The sequence below is a fragment of the Leuciscus leuciscus genome (genome assembly GCF_965113295.1).
Source record: "Leuciscus leuciscus genome assembly, chromosome: 1".
NCBI lineage: Eukaryota > Metazoa > Chordata > Actinopteri > Cypriniformes > Leuciscidae > Leuciscus > Leuciscus leuciscus.
The window spans coordinates 24,219,059-24,236,946 of record NC_138725.1 but is presented as its reverse complement, the minus strand read 5'-3'; the positions used below and the strand labels follow the sequence as shown (position 1 = coordinate 24,236,946).

General features: G+C 38.2%; 1 protein-coding gene across 1 annotated transcript; it reads left to right on the top strand.

Annotated features, from left to right (window-relative positions):
* Positions 1 to 3,779: 3,779 nt before the first annotated feature.
* Positions 3,780 to 7,939, top strand: LOC309480660 (uncharacterized protein). The gene is made up of 3 exons (XM_082145293.1): positions 3,780 to 4,160; positions 5,379 to 5,439; positions 7,007 to 7,939. The coding sequence occupies exons 1-3, from the start codon at positions 4,154 to 4,156 to the stop codon at positions 7,833 to 7,835; spliced, it is 897 nt and encodes a 298-aa protein (XP_082001419.1). The 5' UTR covers positions 3,780 to 4,153; the 3' UTR covers positions 7,836 to 7,939.
* Positions 7,940 to 17,888: the final 9,949 nt, after the last annotated feature.

The following is a 17,888-nucleotide window of genomic DNA, read 5'->3' as shown; positions in this document are numbered from 1 at the left end:
GCCCAATTTCTATTGGTGGCCATACTGGCGCATGCGCTTTTCTGATGATGACTTTGCATATGGTTTTTTGGGTACTTTTCCACTCTTTAGTCTTATTTTACCTTTTACCCAGTTTTCTGTCTTGTCCTCACACGACTCTTATCCTCACATGCACTTTTGACATGTCCTGTGTTTCCCATCATACTTTGTTTTCTCTTTCTCCCTTAGTTGTAGGCCTTGTTTTCTCTTTCTCCCTTAGTTGTAGGCCTCCCTTATCCTAGGCATAGTTCCTTCAATGTTTGTATCATGCATTTGGACTCATGTATGAGACAGATATAATTCTCCAACATAGACTCATGTATGAAATTCTCCAACAAGGTCTGATTTTTTTGGCAAGATCTTCACGTAATGAGACAAAGTAATCATTAAAACTATCAGCTAATAAAAACGTGAATTGTCATTCGAACATTCGGGTAACACAGCTGACTTCTGGCCCCTGTTTAGAACTTTGTTCAACACAGCCCAGGGGTCTCATTTATAAAGCGTGCGTACGCACAAAACAGGGCTGGAAACGTGCGTACGCCAGTTCCCACGCAAAGGTTGTGATCTATAAAAAACAAACTTGACGGGAGAATGTGCGCACCTTTAAGCAAACTTTGAGCCGTGCGTACGCACATTCTGGAGACAAAGGGAATTGGCGACACCGATGGTGAGCTGGAGTTAAGTGTCTTTTTGGTCACTTTTAGACAGAAAATCTAAACATATACAGAAAGATAATACAAATATAATTTCACTCACCAAGCCTGTCACTTGAAGCAAATATCCATTCCTTCTTAAATGTCCGCGCCAGCGAGCGCGTTGGGCCGTTTAGTGAAACTGACGCAAATAACAGTTTAAATAAATAAAATAATGATTTAAACTATGTTTTACTTCTGATATAAACATTTAGATTAAATATGACATTACAATGAATGGAGTTAAGCACTTAAACATGAAATCATTACTGAGAAGTTACAACATTTTTATATTCAAATTCAGTCAATAGAAATATTTGTTGAGGATGTGTGTTTTTGAACACTTTTCCTCTGGCATGCTGTGTTTTAATGTTTTAACCACAGAGATAATTGCTTATCATGATAATACCAGATTGTCTGAGAAAATAGTTTTGTGCAAATAATCCCCAAGGCCTATCTGTTTCCATTAAAAATATAAATCAATTAAAAATACAATTCGGCCAGTGGAAAAGATTGAGAAAAACTTTCTCTGAAATGTATTTTACACTATTTGATTTATGTATTCAAAAACAAGGCAAGGATAGGCAACTACTTGATTTTTATTAATGTAATGTGTCTTGTACCGTTAAACGTTATCACGTGGATGAATAATCATATGCAAATGATATGCAGATGAGGATCTGCATAGTAAAACTAGGCGTTTTAAGCTCCATATATGGTTATTTCGGGGAGGAGACGCATGTGCGCACAATCTTCCGCTGACTGGGATTTATAAAGTGAATTATGCGCATGTTCTGGCGTACGAACGGTTTTATAAATCTGAATATTTTTTTGCGTACGCCATTTTTGCCATTTTTTTACATTTTGCACGTACACTTTTAGTAAGGTTCCTACGCACAGTTTTATAAATGAGACCCCAGGTCCTTTTGGAGTCACCTTGGGCTGCATTTATATGTTCGGTGTAGTAAATTTGTTTACTCTCTTCAGTGAACACAACACAGCCCGACACTTCGGTTCTGACACATCGGCACGACCGAAACTTACCCAGTGACGTCAGGACAATCATCACTGTACACATGCAGAAAATGCACAGAAACGTTCGGGTAAATTATCAGTCGGGCCTCATTTATAAAGCATGCATATGCATAGATTTGATCTAAGGGTAAGTTTACATGGCAATGATATGCTTAAAACAGAGAAGTTTTTCCTTTGAGTTTTCCGCATACAGACGACACTGTTGTCAAAACGATCCCCATTCACAGGGATCCGCGAATACGACTGAAAACGCTGTATTCTGCAGCCAGGACACTAGATGGCGATGAAACATCGTCTTCAGAGATTCGAGTTTTTGTCATTTACACAGAGACCGGTTTCGAAAACGTGCACTATGAAACCCGTTTTCAAAAGTTTGCGTTTTCAAAGCACTTTTTTTGTGTGTGTAAATTAATGGAAACGCAAAAAAAAGTTTTACGTTTTTACAGCCCCTTAGAGTGTGTGTATTCGCCAAAATCCACGCTAACACAAACGGTCTTCGATATGGAAAAGTGCTCAGCGCCATGTCAGGGTCTGAGCAGACGTACACACCTTTCCTTGTCGGAGTACTGAAGGTTATGGAAATCTGAGCTATTCCTGCAGATCGCCATTCTAAATTAAACGATTTTTGAGTATGACTGGTGCTCTTTTATAAGTAAATGAGATTAATCAGGCGTTGTTTACAAGGCGGAGAACTGAAACCAGCTTCGCACAAGTTCAAGATCCTTTGCGATTTTGCGAAGAGAGATGTATGCGCGTTTTCTGTGCATACGTTTATTCTATAAATCACACGTGCGCACATTTAAGAAATTATTGTAAAATCAAATTTAGGATTGTTTCTTTGCAACATTATATAAATGAGGTCCTATGTGTCTGAATAACTTAATGTGCAATTTAAAGTGTTTTCTTTTTCTTTTTACCATGCCAATAATAAAGGCACAAAGTCCAATCATAACTGGATGCTTTATAAACCTGCTAATCAAACTTTTGGGCCAAAGTTTCATCAAATAGGTTTTGCCATTGTTTCATAATTGGCAGGAAATTTCTTTTGGATGGCTATTGTGTTAATGTATATGGCCGAGATTATTTATTGGGACACCAAATTCAAGATCCAATCAGATTATTTTAAACATGGATATTCATAAGGCTTCTGCCTCATCTGTACATTAAAACATCATCAGCTCTTACATGTGTTTCAGTCAAACTCATTTTGAATCTTTCTCTCAGTTTGATTCACTCACGTTTTCTAAATCTTTGCGCTGACAGTCGCTCAACTCTGATCTCTGAAAACATCTGAGCACAGAATGACACTTATTAAATAAATATTATTGTATTTTTCATAGTATTTCTATTCTATGTATTCAGAGCTACTGTTAGGACAAGTTTTCAAAGTGAGGTTCACAAATTAATTTACTAAACTAATTTACAATAAGTTTATAAATTATAAAATTGTGCTGCATAATTATAAAGTGTGCATTTACAGATAAGGAATTTGTGTCAATAAACAAGCATAGTGTAGGCTATTCTTTACTGACACACACATTCATAACCATATTTTAATTTTCATGGCTCTTGCTGACATAATTAGGCCTAATGCTTCTGAATTTACCTGAAGATCCTTTATGCAGCATAAAACAGATGAAGATGATGATGATGATGAAGATGAAGATGAAGAGAGCAAACAGCCACCAAAACTGATCTAGCCTATACAAGTGATCAAATATCAAATCAGCTGATATATAATGATAAATCAGAATTAGAGTTTAGTTTTAAAGCTCTTGGTGTTTGACCTGTGAAGTGAAATAAACACTTAATTGTCATAGGCAGAAACTCACAGAAGGGACTGAGCAGAAATGGCAGAGGCAGAGATTATTCTTCTGCAATTCTTAAAGAAACTTTTCCTAATATTGAATGCTGTTTATGACGTCGATGTTGATGTGCCTTTAGGATGGCTTTTCCCATCCTCGCGTGAGCGCGCCGCGCACGCGCGTGCGTAGATGAAAGAGACACTGACTGCGCGGAAGAAGAATGGCCGCTCCTCCGCGGACTGCTACAGGACACTACACGGTTTAATTTCGTGCTGTCTGTCTCTTTTCCTGTATTATCCTCTCTTTGACATGTATGTTAAGAGTGTGCTTGTGCGAACTATCCATAAGGACTACCAGTCCTGTGTTAGCCTCGGGTTTTCCTTCTCGCCTCGATCCGTCTTTTACTTCACCTGGACAGAGCACACACCCTCTGGCAGACGTTACAACAACAACCCTCTCCGTTTTCCACAACTGTTTTATTCAACCAGTTCTACTGCAAAGATGTCACTCTCTCCATAAAACTATGAAAGAAGAGTTAAAAAATATTAATGCCATCCACATGAATTCCAAAGGGATCCGATAAATTCAAATGTTTTCTTAATGAAATGTGAGTATTACATTATTTACAAGGATGTTTGTGCAAAAGTAACCATTCAAAATACAACTACTGTACATATTAGCTAAGTATAACTTCACAAGCCTTTTTTCTATGGTTTACACATTTAACACAACAAAACTCAGCAGTATCACACTTTCTATTAGGCTACCTGGCTGAGTCACTTCCGTGATCCACTTGTAACAGAAAGTTAAAGACCACATGAAATCAAAATTGACCATATTTACGTTGTTTGCCTAAATTGATCGTTTTGTGGTGAACAATTCATCCATGCAAGTCAATCCACACAAAACATTTTTTTGGCTTCGTAATCTTTAATCAAAATCTGAAAATGCCCCTCCCCTCTGCATTGGAGGACCTTCTCCGATGACGTAGGTTTGAAGAATTGGTTTGGGAAACGCTTAACCACTCCCCTCAAACTGTTAGTCTGTTATGAGCGAGAGATGGAGAGGAGGAGCGCTAGAGTAAAACCCTGCCCTCTGTTCAATATTCCCTTTCACTGGGAAATACGTCACAACACTGGAGAAAAGTCGTTTGCATCTTCCGGTTCACGCGGACTTTAACTTCAAAATTAACTCATGAGGTTAGTTAATGTAAATGCTCCACTGTCCCTGCCACATTACCATGTACTAAATAAAATACAAAAGCAGGAGCAAAAAAAAAAAAAACTCTCTAGTGATGATATAATGGCATTGCAATGCAAGTTTTAAAAAATCTGGTAGTACAAGTACATGTTATTATTGCCACCTTGTGGACAAACTCAGCACAACAAACTAACTGGAAAATAACTGTCAGTGTTGGAAAGTTCTCAATTTCAGCTATGAAGCAGCTCTGCAGAAGATAATGTAATTATTCAGTTAAAATTTTGTTCTCATCTGAGTTATATTATACTTTATAGCTCTCTTCTGGCCTAATCGAATACAACACAAGATGACTTGTCATTCCAGGCTGCATTATGAGTCTGTGAAATTTATGTGGACTGATATTATTCAGAATTTTCTATACACCTCCTTCTGACTGGAGACTGATATACACCACAGAGAAATTAAGTTCATTGCTGAGTCGTAGTCTGTCCGGCAGGTTGAAATGTTAAATGTGTAACTTAGCCAGGCTTGATTGTGTGCATGATGATCTTGCTGCTAGTCACTTAAATGTGTCCCTATCTGATCCTGACGCATAATAAATAACACTTGTGTCATTCACACACAGCAACAATGGCTCCACCCAGACGTCACCGACGCGGAAGCATGGTGGAACCCATTACCATGTCGTGAGAGATTGTTATTGTTTTAATATTTAATGTTTATGTTTGTTATGGCTTTCCCCTTGATGCAGAGGATTAATAAAAACCCAACCCAGCTCATTGGAAGAACTCATAGTTAGAAAACACATAGATAACATTCAAGTATCAGTTTTCAAATCTCACAGCATGTTAGAATTGTAAAAAAAAAAAAAAGTCATAACATAATATTGCGCAAGGAATTGTGTGAAAATTTGACTTTCTTAATCAAAACTCTGGCTCTGTAAATCGTACTCTGTGTGAAAAGCAATAAATGTTGTCTGGGTTTTACGGCCTCTAGTGTTCATTTCAACTGGAAACTGCAGTACGTATAGGTACGGTTTTTGAGCTTCGCTTAAAGGGATACTTCACCTCTGAAAAGATGAATGTGTATTTAAAATAGGTAATTTATGTAGAAGAAATGTGAAATTATTTTTTAATTTGGAGCTTTCTAGACTGAGAAAAGCCAGAAAATTTATTTTTGGCTTATGTGGATGAAAGACAACAACTCCCAGAATGCACTTGCTTCGCTGCCCTAGGAGGCCACTCCCAAGCCACGCCTACCGGCAAGAGAGCGCAGTTGAAAACAACAAGGCTAGGCTACTAACTTAGTGAGTCTCTGTGACGAGTCAGTCTGTCCGGGATTTCGAGATCGCCCAAAATGATTCGGCTTTTGCGTTCTACAGTCGCCATTCATCATGTTTACTGTGGCGAGCAGGACGAGGCTGACGGCTGCGGGAGAACGGCGCGAGGCCGGTGGCGTCATTACTAAGACGCGCAGGTCTCGCATCTCTCACGGAGGAGCGGGAATTTTCTTAGCATTGTGAACGCACATCAACCGATCACTTGTTTAGCGTTCATGTAAACACTACATTCAGATTCACCAATCGGAATGAATTCAGTTAGATTGAAACAAAAGGTGTGCATGTAAACAATGAATGGCGACCGCAGAACGCAAAAGCTGAATCCCGGACATTTTGGACGATCTCGACGGCCGGACAAGTCCGGGAAAAAGGATGGTAACCCCTACTACTCCGCTTTCTCCTACTATTCAGCTTTCTCCACAGAACAAGAGCCTGCTAGCTTAGCTTCCAAAGAAAAGATGGCTGACACATTCTGTGAGTGAGATCCCACCCTCTCTATGGGTGGGTTGAACACATGCGAGACAGCTCCTCCTACTGGCTGTAGTGTTTAGCCTCTGGCCAGAAAATCCTCAGATGACGCAAAATTACGATTTTTGTGTCATCTGAGGATTTTTTCCAGAAAAAAAATACATAAATCTCTTGTCTCAGGGGGATATGAGGGTGGAAAGCATGGTAATTCAAAAATACTACAGGTTTTTTACTAATACAAAGCTTAAAGCTAAATGCTGAAGTATCCCTTTAAATGTAGGTAGAGGCATGTATTTCCAATGAGCCTGGGTAGATATAAAGTTTTAAAGTATCAAACGTTCATCTATACATATCAGCTATAGCACACGTTTACCATAAATGTACCATAACATACAGAACATACCGTATAAAAATCCCTGATATTTCTGTTTTGTTTTTTCCTTTAGATCTGATGTTATTCATCTCTATGAGGAACTGAATAGACTCAATAAGGACTTTTCTCCTGAATGCAACAAGCATTTGAGGACGATATCTACTCTCATGAATGGGTTAAAAGAAGTGTACATAAGTGCTGCTTGCAGCTCTAACACAGGAGCAAGAATGGGAGGATTGGGACTGGCAATCCTGTGTGTGGGATTCGCTTTATTTGTGTCTGATGAAGAGGATTCTCTCATGGTTTCTCTCATTGTTGCTGGAGTCGGGGCAGGAATGGCTGTCGTTGGTGGATTTAGATTTGCTTTTGGGCAATACAAGAAAAGAGAGCTGAAGAACATAAAACGAAACATTGAAAAGGAACTTCAGGGAATTAAGGATCAATATAGCCCTATTATTGACATCTTGGAAAAAATCTGTCACCGTACTGAGGAAATACTGAGAGACGCTTCACCATCAGACCACAAAGCCCAGGCGTTGAGTGAACGACTTACCTCTTGCTTTGATAAAAGGCACTTCTTTCAGGATCACGACAGCAGTAAAGTAGACGACTGGATGTCTAAAAGTATGCTTATGTCTAGAAACCTTTCAGAAATGATCTCCAAGATTTGTTCTGTGCCTGAAATCCTCAAAGAGATTATCGAAGACAACAAGAGGAAACGAGACAAACCCGCAAAACCCACACATCAACAAATAGAGTTCAAGAAGAACGCAGAGAAAGTCATTGATGAAATACGGAGAGGAATTTGCAACTTAAAAAATGGAGTAAAGAGAATCAACCAAATTGCAGAAAGAATATCAGATAATTTGACTTTTGATTTTTTTGGATTATTTGACTTTTAATTTGATTTTAACCTGGCAAAAAGTATGAACTGCTGAGACTCAACTTGTTATTGGATACACCTGACAGATGATGAGCAAAATGTGAAGGGTTAAAACCTTCTTTAACATCCTCACCAAGAAAAATAAAAAACAAGTTTTTTATTTAGTTGGGGCGAAAGAATCAACGTTTACTGTTATACTGATTTGAAAAGACAGAAACAAAGATGATCAGATAGTTTTCAACAACATAAAAGTAGAATAATTCACTAATCTCATCACTGACCAAAAGTGGTTATTTGATATCTAACAATACTCTCTTGCCACAGATCGGACATTCTGAATTTAGATTTTTAAAATACATTATGGGGAATTTTATTTTAATACATGCATGAAGCATGTCACCATTGTTGAGATTCATATGTTGATTATTGATGTCTGTGTATTAAGAAAAAAGTTGGTTTGGTTTTGAACTAATTCAAGTCTAAGGGCGCTTTCACATTAGCACTATTGGTGTGCACCCGAGTTCGAATGATGTCAGAGCTCGGTTCGTTTGGATGATGTGAACACTGTCTTCCGAACTCGGGTGCGCACCCGCAAACCGTTCTCGAGTCCGCTTAAAAAGGGTGGTCTGGGTACCGTTCATGTGAAATCCAGTATGGTTCGCTGCTGATATAAACGCAGTCGTACCAAATCGCAGAAGTGATTTACTTACCTTGTGTGTGTGTGTATACACTTACCTTGACGAAAAGCGGGATTGACGCACTGCAAGCGATTTCTGGCTGCCTCCGCAAAAATTCTTTGGAACGATTTTAGTATTTTTGCGGCAGACAGACACAACTGTGTTTCTCTTTCTGTATCTTTTCTTTGAAAACAAAACCAAAGGTTCAAAAAAAGAAGAACAAATGTGAAGCGAGCAATTCTATCCATTTTGACGCCTTTTCATTCATAGCGGTTACCAAGCAACACGATTACGCACCAGCTGCAACTTGATGACGCAAGCGTACTGCAGTTCGGATACAAATAATATAATGTGAACACAGTCCATCGGGGGCAGGGGGAGGGGGGAGCAATCGAACCAAGTGTGAAAGTGCCCTAAGACTCTATGAAGTTCATGGTATTACACACTCCTGTACAGTTGGTGGCGGTATAATACAAAAGTAGTAATCTGCCAAAAACAAGAAGAAAGTTGGTTTGAGCGGATACCTAGTATTAAAAGGTAAAACCTGTGATATTGTTCTAGTCAGTATTGTTATTGTGCTCCTGCCGAGGGTGTTAACCCCAAAACTCAATATTTTTGAGCTACTTAATAATTTTTCTAATTATTTTGTTAAGCTGAATGTGCCTTTTGTAACTCATAGGGAGAAGGGTGCCATTTTTATTTTGTTAATCTTTTTTTTTATTTGATGAAATACGGAGAGGAATTTGCAAGTTAAAAAATGGAGTGAAAGAATTCAACCAAAAGGCAGAAAGACCAGATAGTTTGAATTTAACATGACAAAATGAAAAAGTATGAACTGCTGAGACTCAACTTGTTATTGTATCCACCTGACAGATAATGAGCAGTATTGGATGATTTCAACATTTCCTTGTCCTACAACAACTGATGTTTACGTTGTCAAAAGTCAGAAATAAGTTGTTGTTTTTAGATAAAGGAAATTGATACTTTGTTGAATTCAGACATTCAGGAGTAAGATTGTTTTTGCTCTGCATTTTTTTTATAGATGTCATTGTGTGTATATTATGTGCTTTATATTAATCACTTTTATAACAAAACATGTAATAAATTGTACACACAAATAAATGTATTTGAAATATAAAGTGAATGAAGAATTTTTTTTAAAGGGTTAAAACCCTTCTTAACCCTTTAACGTCCTCACCAAGAACAAACAGAACTATGGAAAATCATTTTCTTGCAGTTTTTTATTTAGTTGGGGCGATAATAAAAAGAATCAATGTTTACTATTATACTGCTAGAAACGACTCTAAATTATTTCACTTTCATTCAGTGTCCAAACCTCAAGAAAAGCCAAATGGGTAACGCTTTAGATTATAGCCCGGAAAGTACTGCGTAATTAAGACGAATTTACAGCTTAGCTTTCAGTAATTATAGTGTACCTATTAAGTACTTGCATGTAAGTATAAGGGAACAATAATTATGCAAAGTTTGGGGAATAAATGGGTAACAACCAGGAGAATTAAAACAATATTTATACTGTAAGTATTATATAACTAAGGGGTACTTATTCTACTATTATGATACAACAATCTTACACTCTTAAAATGGATGTGTTAAAAACAACACAATCTGTGTTATATCTTAACACACCTGTGTGTCTAGTTAAGGACAACTCATTTTGTTTTACTTTTAACTCAACCAGTGTGTTATTGTTTTTTTTTTTTTAATAATGTGTGTTGTTTTTTTTGTTTTTTTTGCATGATCGAACCATTTGTTAAAAATCTACTGGTGTTGTAAAATAAAATTCTATAGTACTTTGATCTATAGCTTGAAAAAGGGAAAATAAAGTAAAATACTTTCAAAAACCCAACATAAAAAATAATCACTTGGAATTATATTCTTTTACTGAACAGGAAAAGTAAAATACTTTCAAAAACCCAACAAAAAAAAAGTGAAGTATATTATTTTCTAAAAAAGGAACCATTTATAACATTGAAAACAAAAAATAAGATAGGTGTGAATTACACAACTGACATTAGGCGCTGGCGTTTTCTCTTGAACGCACTGAACGTTCGGACAGCAACAGAACTCTCCTTACAGCGTCTCAGGTATTCCTCATAGGCTTGGATCTGGCTTAATTCTCGGCTCACACTGATGTAGCTTGTCTCCAGGTCTGTCCACCTCGCATTTGCACTTGCAGGAACTGTGGATGGTTGGATCCTTTCTACCAACTCCTCTTCAGGTTCCCCATCAATCTCAAAGTCTGCCACTTCTCTTCTTTCCTCCTGAACAGGAGGACGTGGATGGGCCGGTCTAGGTGGCACAACCGGAGGTAGGACCAGCTTTGTTGGTATAGATTCATGGAATCTCCAGACTGCAAGAGACTGCACCAGGAGAAGTTGGGACAATTCTTTCATGTGCCTCTGAGTGACTGGAAGCTGGTGCTCCAACTCTCCAAGTTTTTGAAATGACACAAAGTCGCCATTATGGATCATCCCCATAGAGCCGAGGAAGGCCAGCACAGTCATCAATCGCTCTTTTGGCAAACACTTTGGTAGCCTGTCTATGCATGTCTCCAACCATGGCATCCCATGCTCACGATATTTTACCAAGTTCCGTGAGTAGGACAGATCCAACTCCTCGATCTTTGCGCAGAGATCTCCGAGGTAAGCTGCTGCTCGAGATGCAGCAGATGGAATTTGAGTTGGGCGATGGAGCTCAACGAAGTCCTTGAAATTCCAACGTGCCTTCGGGTTCCAGTTTTCATCCCAATATTTTATATGTGGGAAGAACTTCAGCTTGGACAATCCAAACTCCAGACAACGGACAGGATCCAAGCTCATGGAAGTGACCATTTCCACTGCCCTACCAAATGTGTGGGGATAGCTGAACCCTTTCCGTTCACAGACTTCCCTTGCCAACTCACCAACTGTCTGGCAGTCTGTTAATCGCCCGATTGGACGGTCAGGCCCTTTCCAGGAATCCATTGGAATGCGATCATTCCTCTCATACAGGTCCGACAGAAGAATCCTCACCCACCACTTGTGGGCCGGCCAGAAGGCAATCTGTCAGGGGAAAGAGACGTAGAACTCTTAACTTCTGGAGTTCATCTTTGATCCATGTCCCCAGGGGAGGAGGACCTTCACCCACACTTGCTGAACCAATAGGACTCAGGCCGAGAAATCCCCTCATTCGAGATAAGCTGTTTGCGTTGGTGGAGCAAACACCAAGGGGTGAGGCATACTGCCTTGATGTTGCACAAATTGGCCGTCCAAAAAAAAAACTGCTCAACTACCAATTCCAACTGGAATGCCTTCTAGGAACTCTCATACCCACCAAATCCCTTCTGTTTGTGGAGAAGGTCAAACAATGTACTGCTCAGGTAGGTGGATACTGGCTTCACAATGTGTCTTAAACCTAACCCATCATTGTTGTATTTGAAGGGTGTGTTATTGTTCTTAACAATGTAATACAAATTTGAGGAGCTCTGTAACATGAATCTGTAGTATGATAGAAAAACACAAAATATAATGACATTTTTCATGGCTGGTATAATGGCTGACTTTAAACTCTTTGAACTACTAAAACTAATGGTGTCCACTGAAAGAAAAACAACATTTTGACAGAACGAGCAAAGTAGCCTACCTTCACTACCTTCACTACCTTCACTACCTTCATTATCAGTTGGCATGACCAGAGGATTTTTCACTGTGGACATCTTTAGCAATTTTGGAACAATATTTCCTTCCCATTTTCGAAGAAAGAGACATTTTTCCAAACTCAGTGTCAAGCTACAACACAGGATAGAATACACAATTACAACACTACTGTGTTTCCTCAGTATGTTCACAAAATATTGAGTCTTTTCGAGTCAAGTTTATGCAAAAATTTCAAGTATGGCATGTCTACAAATCAATTTTTTCAAAAATCTGTTGGGGACTTGTTTGCGACCCATAACCTGCGATTACTGTATGTTTTCTCCATGCCAGATTTGATGGTATTGAGGTTTTCTGGAGATGGTTTCATCCTTTTGATCACAGTCGTCCACTCCCGAGAGGACTCCTCCTCCACTTCAGCAGTTATTTCCAAAGTGATAGACACTCCAGAGGAATCACTGATTCGACTACGTTTGCGCTGGTAGCGACGCTGATCATCATGAAGTTTCCTCCATAGATTCCGAAGTCTCATCTCAATAAATCCACTGTGGGAAACTGGGTCATAGAAATGTTCCTGGATGAAAGGGGGAGGATAACAATTGTAACTTTCACAAGAACCCATGATGTGTGACGAGCAAACCAGCAGAGTGGATGTACTTTTGGTGTTATTGTAACTGTAATATTGGTAATTTAAAAAATAAAAATAAAACCAATTACAGTCACTAAATTTTCAATTGATTTGTAACCTAACTAATTAACATCACACTTTACTATTCCAATTTGCATTTATTTAAAGTGGGCTTTGTGTGTTTTGATGAGTGCAACTTACAAATCCTTCATTCTCTTCTCCCATCTTGATCTTCAGAGAAGGAAACAGTGTTACCACACTTTCTGCCAACATCCGTTCCCCTTCATTACAAGGGTAACTATAAGCAAAATAAAGACATAACATGGAAGAATTACCCAATTCAACTCATACATAATACATTAAAATAAAATACAGGAACCAAATTCAGTCAGTTTTCTCTGCTGATCAGCAGTTTGTTTTACAAGTTTTGTCCCTAATTATGTTCAAATTATTAAAAGTAATCAGTGTGTTTTCAAAGTATTCAACATCTTTATACATTATCACATTCATAGTTGTTTTAGTTCATTTCTCAACTGTAAACTTACAATCCACTTTGTTCCACCAACGCACTGACTCCTATCTTCAGAAGGAGCTTTCTTGATGTCTCTGAAAGCATTCCTGAAGCTTCATAATCCTTATATATACTCAGACCTTTGCTTTCAATTAGTGCTCGCATTGTGTCTACATCAATTATACTATGTTGATGCTGGAAATATAAAAAGCATAAAGTAGTTATTATTAGGTGAGTTGGTGATTCAGTTACTCAGTCACTCACTTATATTACCCCTGAATGAATCAGCAGTTTTGAATGAGCTGATGAATGATTCACTCATTAAGACATCACTTAAGACTGTGGTATAAATTATTGAATGATTTGACCATAACTCATTACTATCCTTTATATTCTAACATAGGTCATTTTCATGTGTGTGTAGACTCTAGTGTGTGTGGATTGAGTTGCTGCACTTCCCCCCACATGCAATTTACATATCAATGCAGGAACGCTTGAAAGGTCAGTAAAGTAAAGTAAAGCAGGAAAGTCCCCCCCTGGATAGGTAGACATCGGTCAGAGAGTCCCCTCTTGGTGAGTGTAGAGCGATATTGGTCTATAGTAATATAGACATGTATGTGTGTGTGTGTGTGTGCAATGGCACATAGCAATGGCAAGTAAATTGTTAGGGACTGCATAACCAAGCATAGAAGATATCTATGAAGAGAGAGCGTTAAACAAGAAAAATAATATTATGAATGATAAGAGGTGTCTTCTAGCCTCTGCTTTTGAACTGTTGCCGCCGGGCCGTCTGTATTTTTACACCGTTGTAGATTTAAATGGTCTTTCCTCAAGCAATTATTTGTTATGATAACTTCTTTTTTTTTAAATTGTACATTGTATATGTTTATCTATGTACATTGTGATCTCTGATGCCTGTGTGAACATAAGACAGACTTCACTTTTCACACACACACACACACACACACACACACACACACACACACACACACACACACACACACACACACACACACACACACACACACACACACACACACACACAAACACACATACACATCTAGTTTACTAACAGGGGACTATCACTCTACACTGGCCAAGATGGGGACTAGTGTTTCTGGTCATTTTGAAGAAACAAAAATGACATACAACATTTTCTTTTAAGGTCTTTTTTCATAATATAACTTTAAATATGCATTTTTTTTAACATGCCAAGTGGGGACCTGGATCTCTACCTATCAAACAGGGGACTTCCATAGCCTGCAATGGAACTGTGTGTGTGTGTGTGTGTGTGTGTGTGTGTGTGTGTGTGTGTGTGTGTGTGTGTGTGTGTGTGTGTGTGTGTGTGTGTGTGTGTGTGTGTGTGTGTGTGTGTGTGTGTGTGTGTGTGTGTGTGTGTGTGTGTGTGTGTGTGTGTGTGTGTGTGTGTGCACTAGATTTATTTCACTCGTCTTAAAGCCTCCTGTCCACTATCTAGCTGGGATCATTTAGATGCAGACTTGGCACTTCACCAGGTGAGGTCGCTGTTACTGAAGCTTCGAGTAATGAACCCATTTTCAAAACAATTCTTCTAAGTGGTTCAGTGCTTCATCAAAGCTTCATTTGCCCATCACTAGCAGCTCCCAGCATGCATTGCTGCATGAATCATGTCACCATTGTTGAGATTCATATGCTAATTCTTCATGTCTGTGTGTGTCTAAAATAAGTTCCCCACAATGTATTTTAAAAATCATGATCTGGTCACAGTCTGATCTGTGGCAAGAAATTATTATTAATGATAATAAACCAAAGAATGGCAATAAATATCTAATTGTCTTCATTGACTACTTTTCGAAATGGGTAGAAGTGAGTGCAGTCGCGGTCAGTGACAGCTCAAGTGGCAGTGAGTACGTTTCTGAGTTATTTTCTCGATATGGTGCGCCAACCTACCTCATATCAGATCGTGGGACCCCGTTTGTGAGCAATCTTTTTGAGCATGTGGTTGCTGCCCTGTACTGAACACCGGCTGACAACGGCATACCACCCGCAAACGAACGCCACTGAGAGGGTAAACCGCGCACTTAAAGCTGCCATACGTGCATACGTGGAGAACAAGCACACTTCGTGGGATAAGTATCTTCCACAAATCTGTTTTTGCTCTTTGAACTGCTTGCCATGAGAGAACAGGTCTATCTCTAGCAATGTTGTTATATGGCCGTGAGTTGGAGACAATGCTTGATTTGATAACACAACTTTAATGAATTATGTAAGGTAGATTTTAACTTATCACTATATTTAAGTAGCCTTGAAATAAAGGAAATAAAAGTTTTGTCACAAGGGTACAAATATGTACCCTTTGCCAAGGGTGCAAAAGCTGTACCCTTGAGGGTACAGCCCCAGTGACAAGCCATTGTACCCCTCTCATTTTCTGAGAGTGTATTGATCAATATGAATCCGTTGACCTACACATCACACAAGTTGTGGTCTCATTGGCACAGATTACTTTAGATGAGATTAGATACAACTGTGTTGATCCCAGTTTGGTTACATGCTTTTTCTGCTCTGCTGTGATTTGTTAGATATGTAAGGAATAATTGACGACAGCGTGTGGGGCTGCATGTTTTTTCTTGTAATGAATTGTATCCTATTTTCCGTTATTACAGTCAACTACACAAAGGTTATATGGAACTGTAATGTCAAGATCTGTCAACATCACTGTCTTTATACAGCATAATATTTTTAGCATTTTCAATGGAATCCAAAGGTTTTCTTAAAAGTTGCGCAATGTACTGTGTGTGTGCACTTGGATGGGTACGCTACACGTCACTTTCATAAATTTCTTCATTTGGTTACATGTTAATTCACTAATAGGCGCAATGAATGACAATGAACAAACACCATCTATGCAGGAAGTCTTACAATCATGTCTTACTATTGCTCTGGCTGTTTTCTCCTCTCTATTCCTTTCATTTATTTTTTCCTCCTGTTGTGTAGGTGAGCTTCATGATGATGACAAATACTCTCTCTGTGTAGTAACATTCACCACAAGAGGGCATCCTATAACTTGTGTTTCTGCTTGTCTCTTTTATTCTGCTCTCTTCTTTCCTTCAGTGATTCTGCTTGTTAACAGCATTATCACTAAATTATAGGCCTATTTATGCACATCTCAGGTTAAACTTCATAATGTTTACTTGTAAGGAAGAAGGCCTGTTTTTTTCAGTGGTCTGAATATCTGCATTTCTAGAAGAATTTAGTAGTTTTATGGAAAAAAAAGTTTAAATGAAACGGCATGTTCTCTGTAAAAAAAACTAAACAAAAAAAAAAACTTTTATTTTCCAATACTACTACTTTTTTTTTGTAATGGAGTCTGGACATATCAGGTTAACATTATATTTATGCAAATGAAAAACATGAAAATTGCCTTTATTTTGAAGGATTTTTTCCTTTTACACTCATTCCGTCACCTAACTGGAAAATGTACATTTTGTGTAAATGCATGCATTTTTATTTTGGTAAAAAAAAATATATTTTGTGAAATTAAGCCTTCCATCAACACCAGAGACCAACAAAGGGTGAGAACAGGAAGCAGGAGGCAAAGTCATGACAAAAAAAATTAAAAAAATAAAGCAGAGTTTATTGAATAAATGTTTATTGAATTAAAGTTTTAATTATTGTTTCACAATATCATCTTATGACACTGAAAACATTCATATGGATACATTGACTGGTCTCTAACTTATTTGTGAAGACACATCATACAACTTAAGATTAAACAGCAATAGAAACAAATCTGAACATTTAAAGTGATTAAATGAATGTATGTGTAACCCTCCTACACAATTCCACTTTTTTTAGGATTTATCATGTGCATGGGGAATGAATTGGTGAGAGGTTACTAGAATTTAAAATCAGGATGTATTCACAGCAACTATAAACTTCGGGCATGCGACTCTGGCTAGAGTGTAGAGAGGCCTGGTTAGCTTAAATATAGCTATACTGTGTTTTGTTTTGTTTTTTCACTGTGAGCATAAAACTCCCATGCACATATACTTAGCCACTATAACCCTTATTTGCAAAAATGAAACTAAAATCACACCAATCACATTTCAATTGCACACACTTAAATATCAGACCACAACGATTGAATGTTATACTCAAAATGTATTTATATTGTTTGTTTTTTTTCAGAACTAGGTAAATGTCCTCATGTTCCAAATGAAATGACAATGAACAATACCCCGGGTTTTTTTTCTTTCTACTTTTATGTCTCAGTTTTGTGGTACCACAACATTGGCGCGCTTGTTGGAGCTCAGTTGAAACCTTTCCAAAAATAATATTGTCTGTACTCACGATTCCTCAGTAACAGAAAGATTATAGTGACCGTCTATCCAAACCGTTCCGTCCAATGGTGAGATACGCAATGAGGAAACCCTTCCTGAAGCTCCGTCCCTTCATGTGCAAACGCGACACCTCCAGCCTGCAGCGCGAATCCTGAGCACATCTATTGCAGCAACATGGGTGGCAGCATCTGACGCACACTTGCCAAAAGTTTACAAAATTGAATGAGCTTAACTATATCTTGTCCAAAAATGTCAATTTCATTTTAGTTCACAATGTCCATACA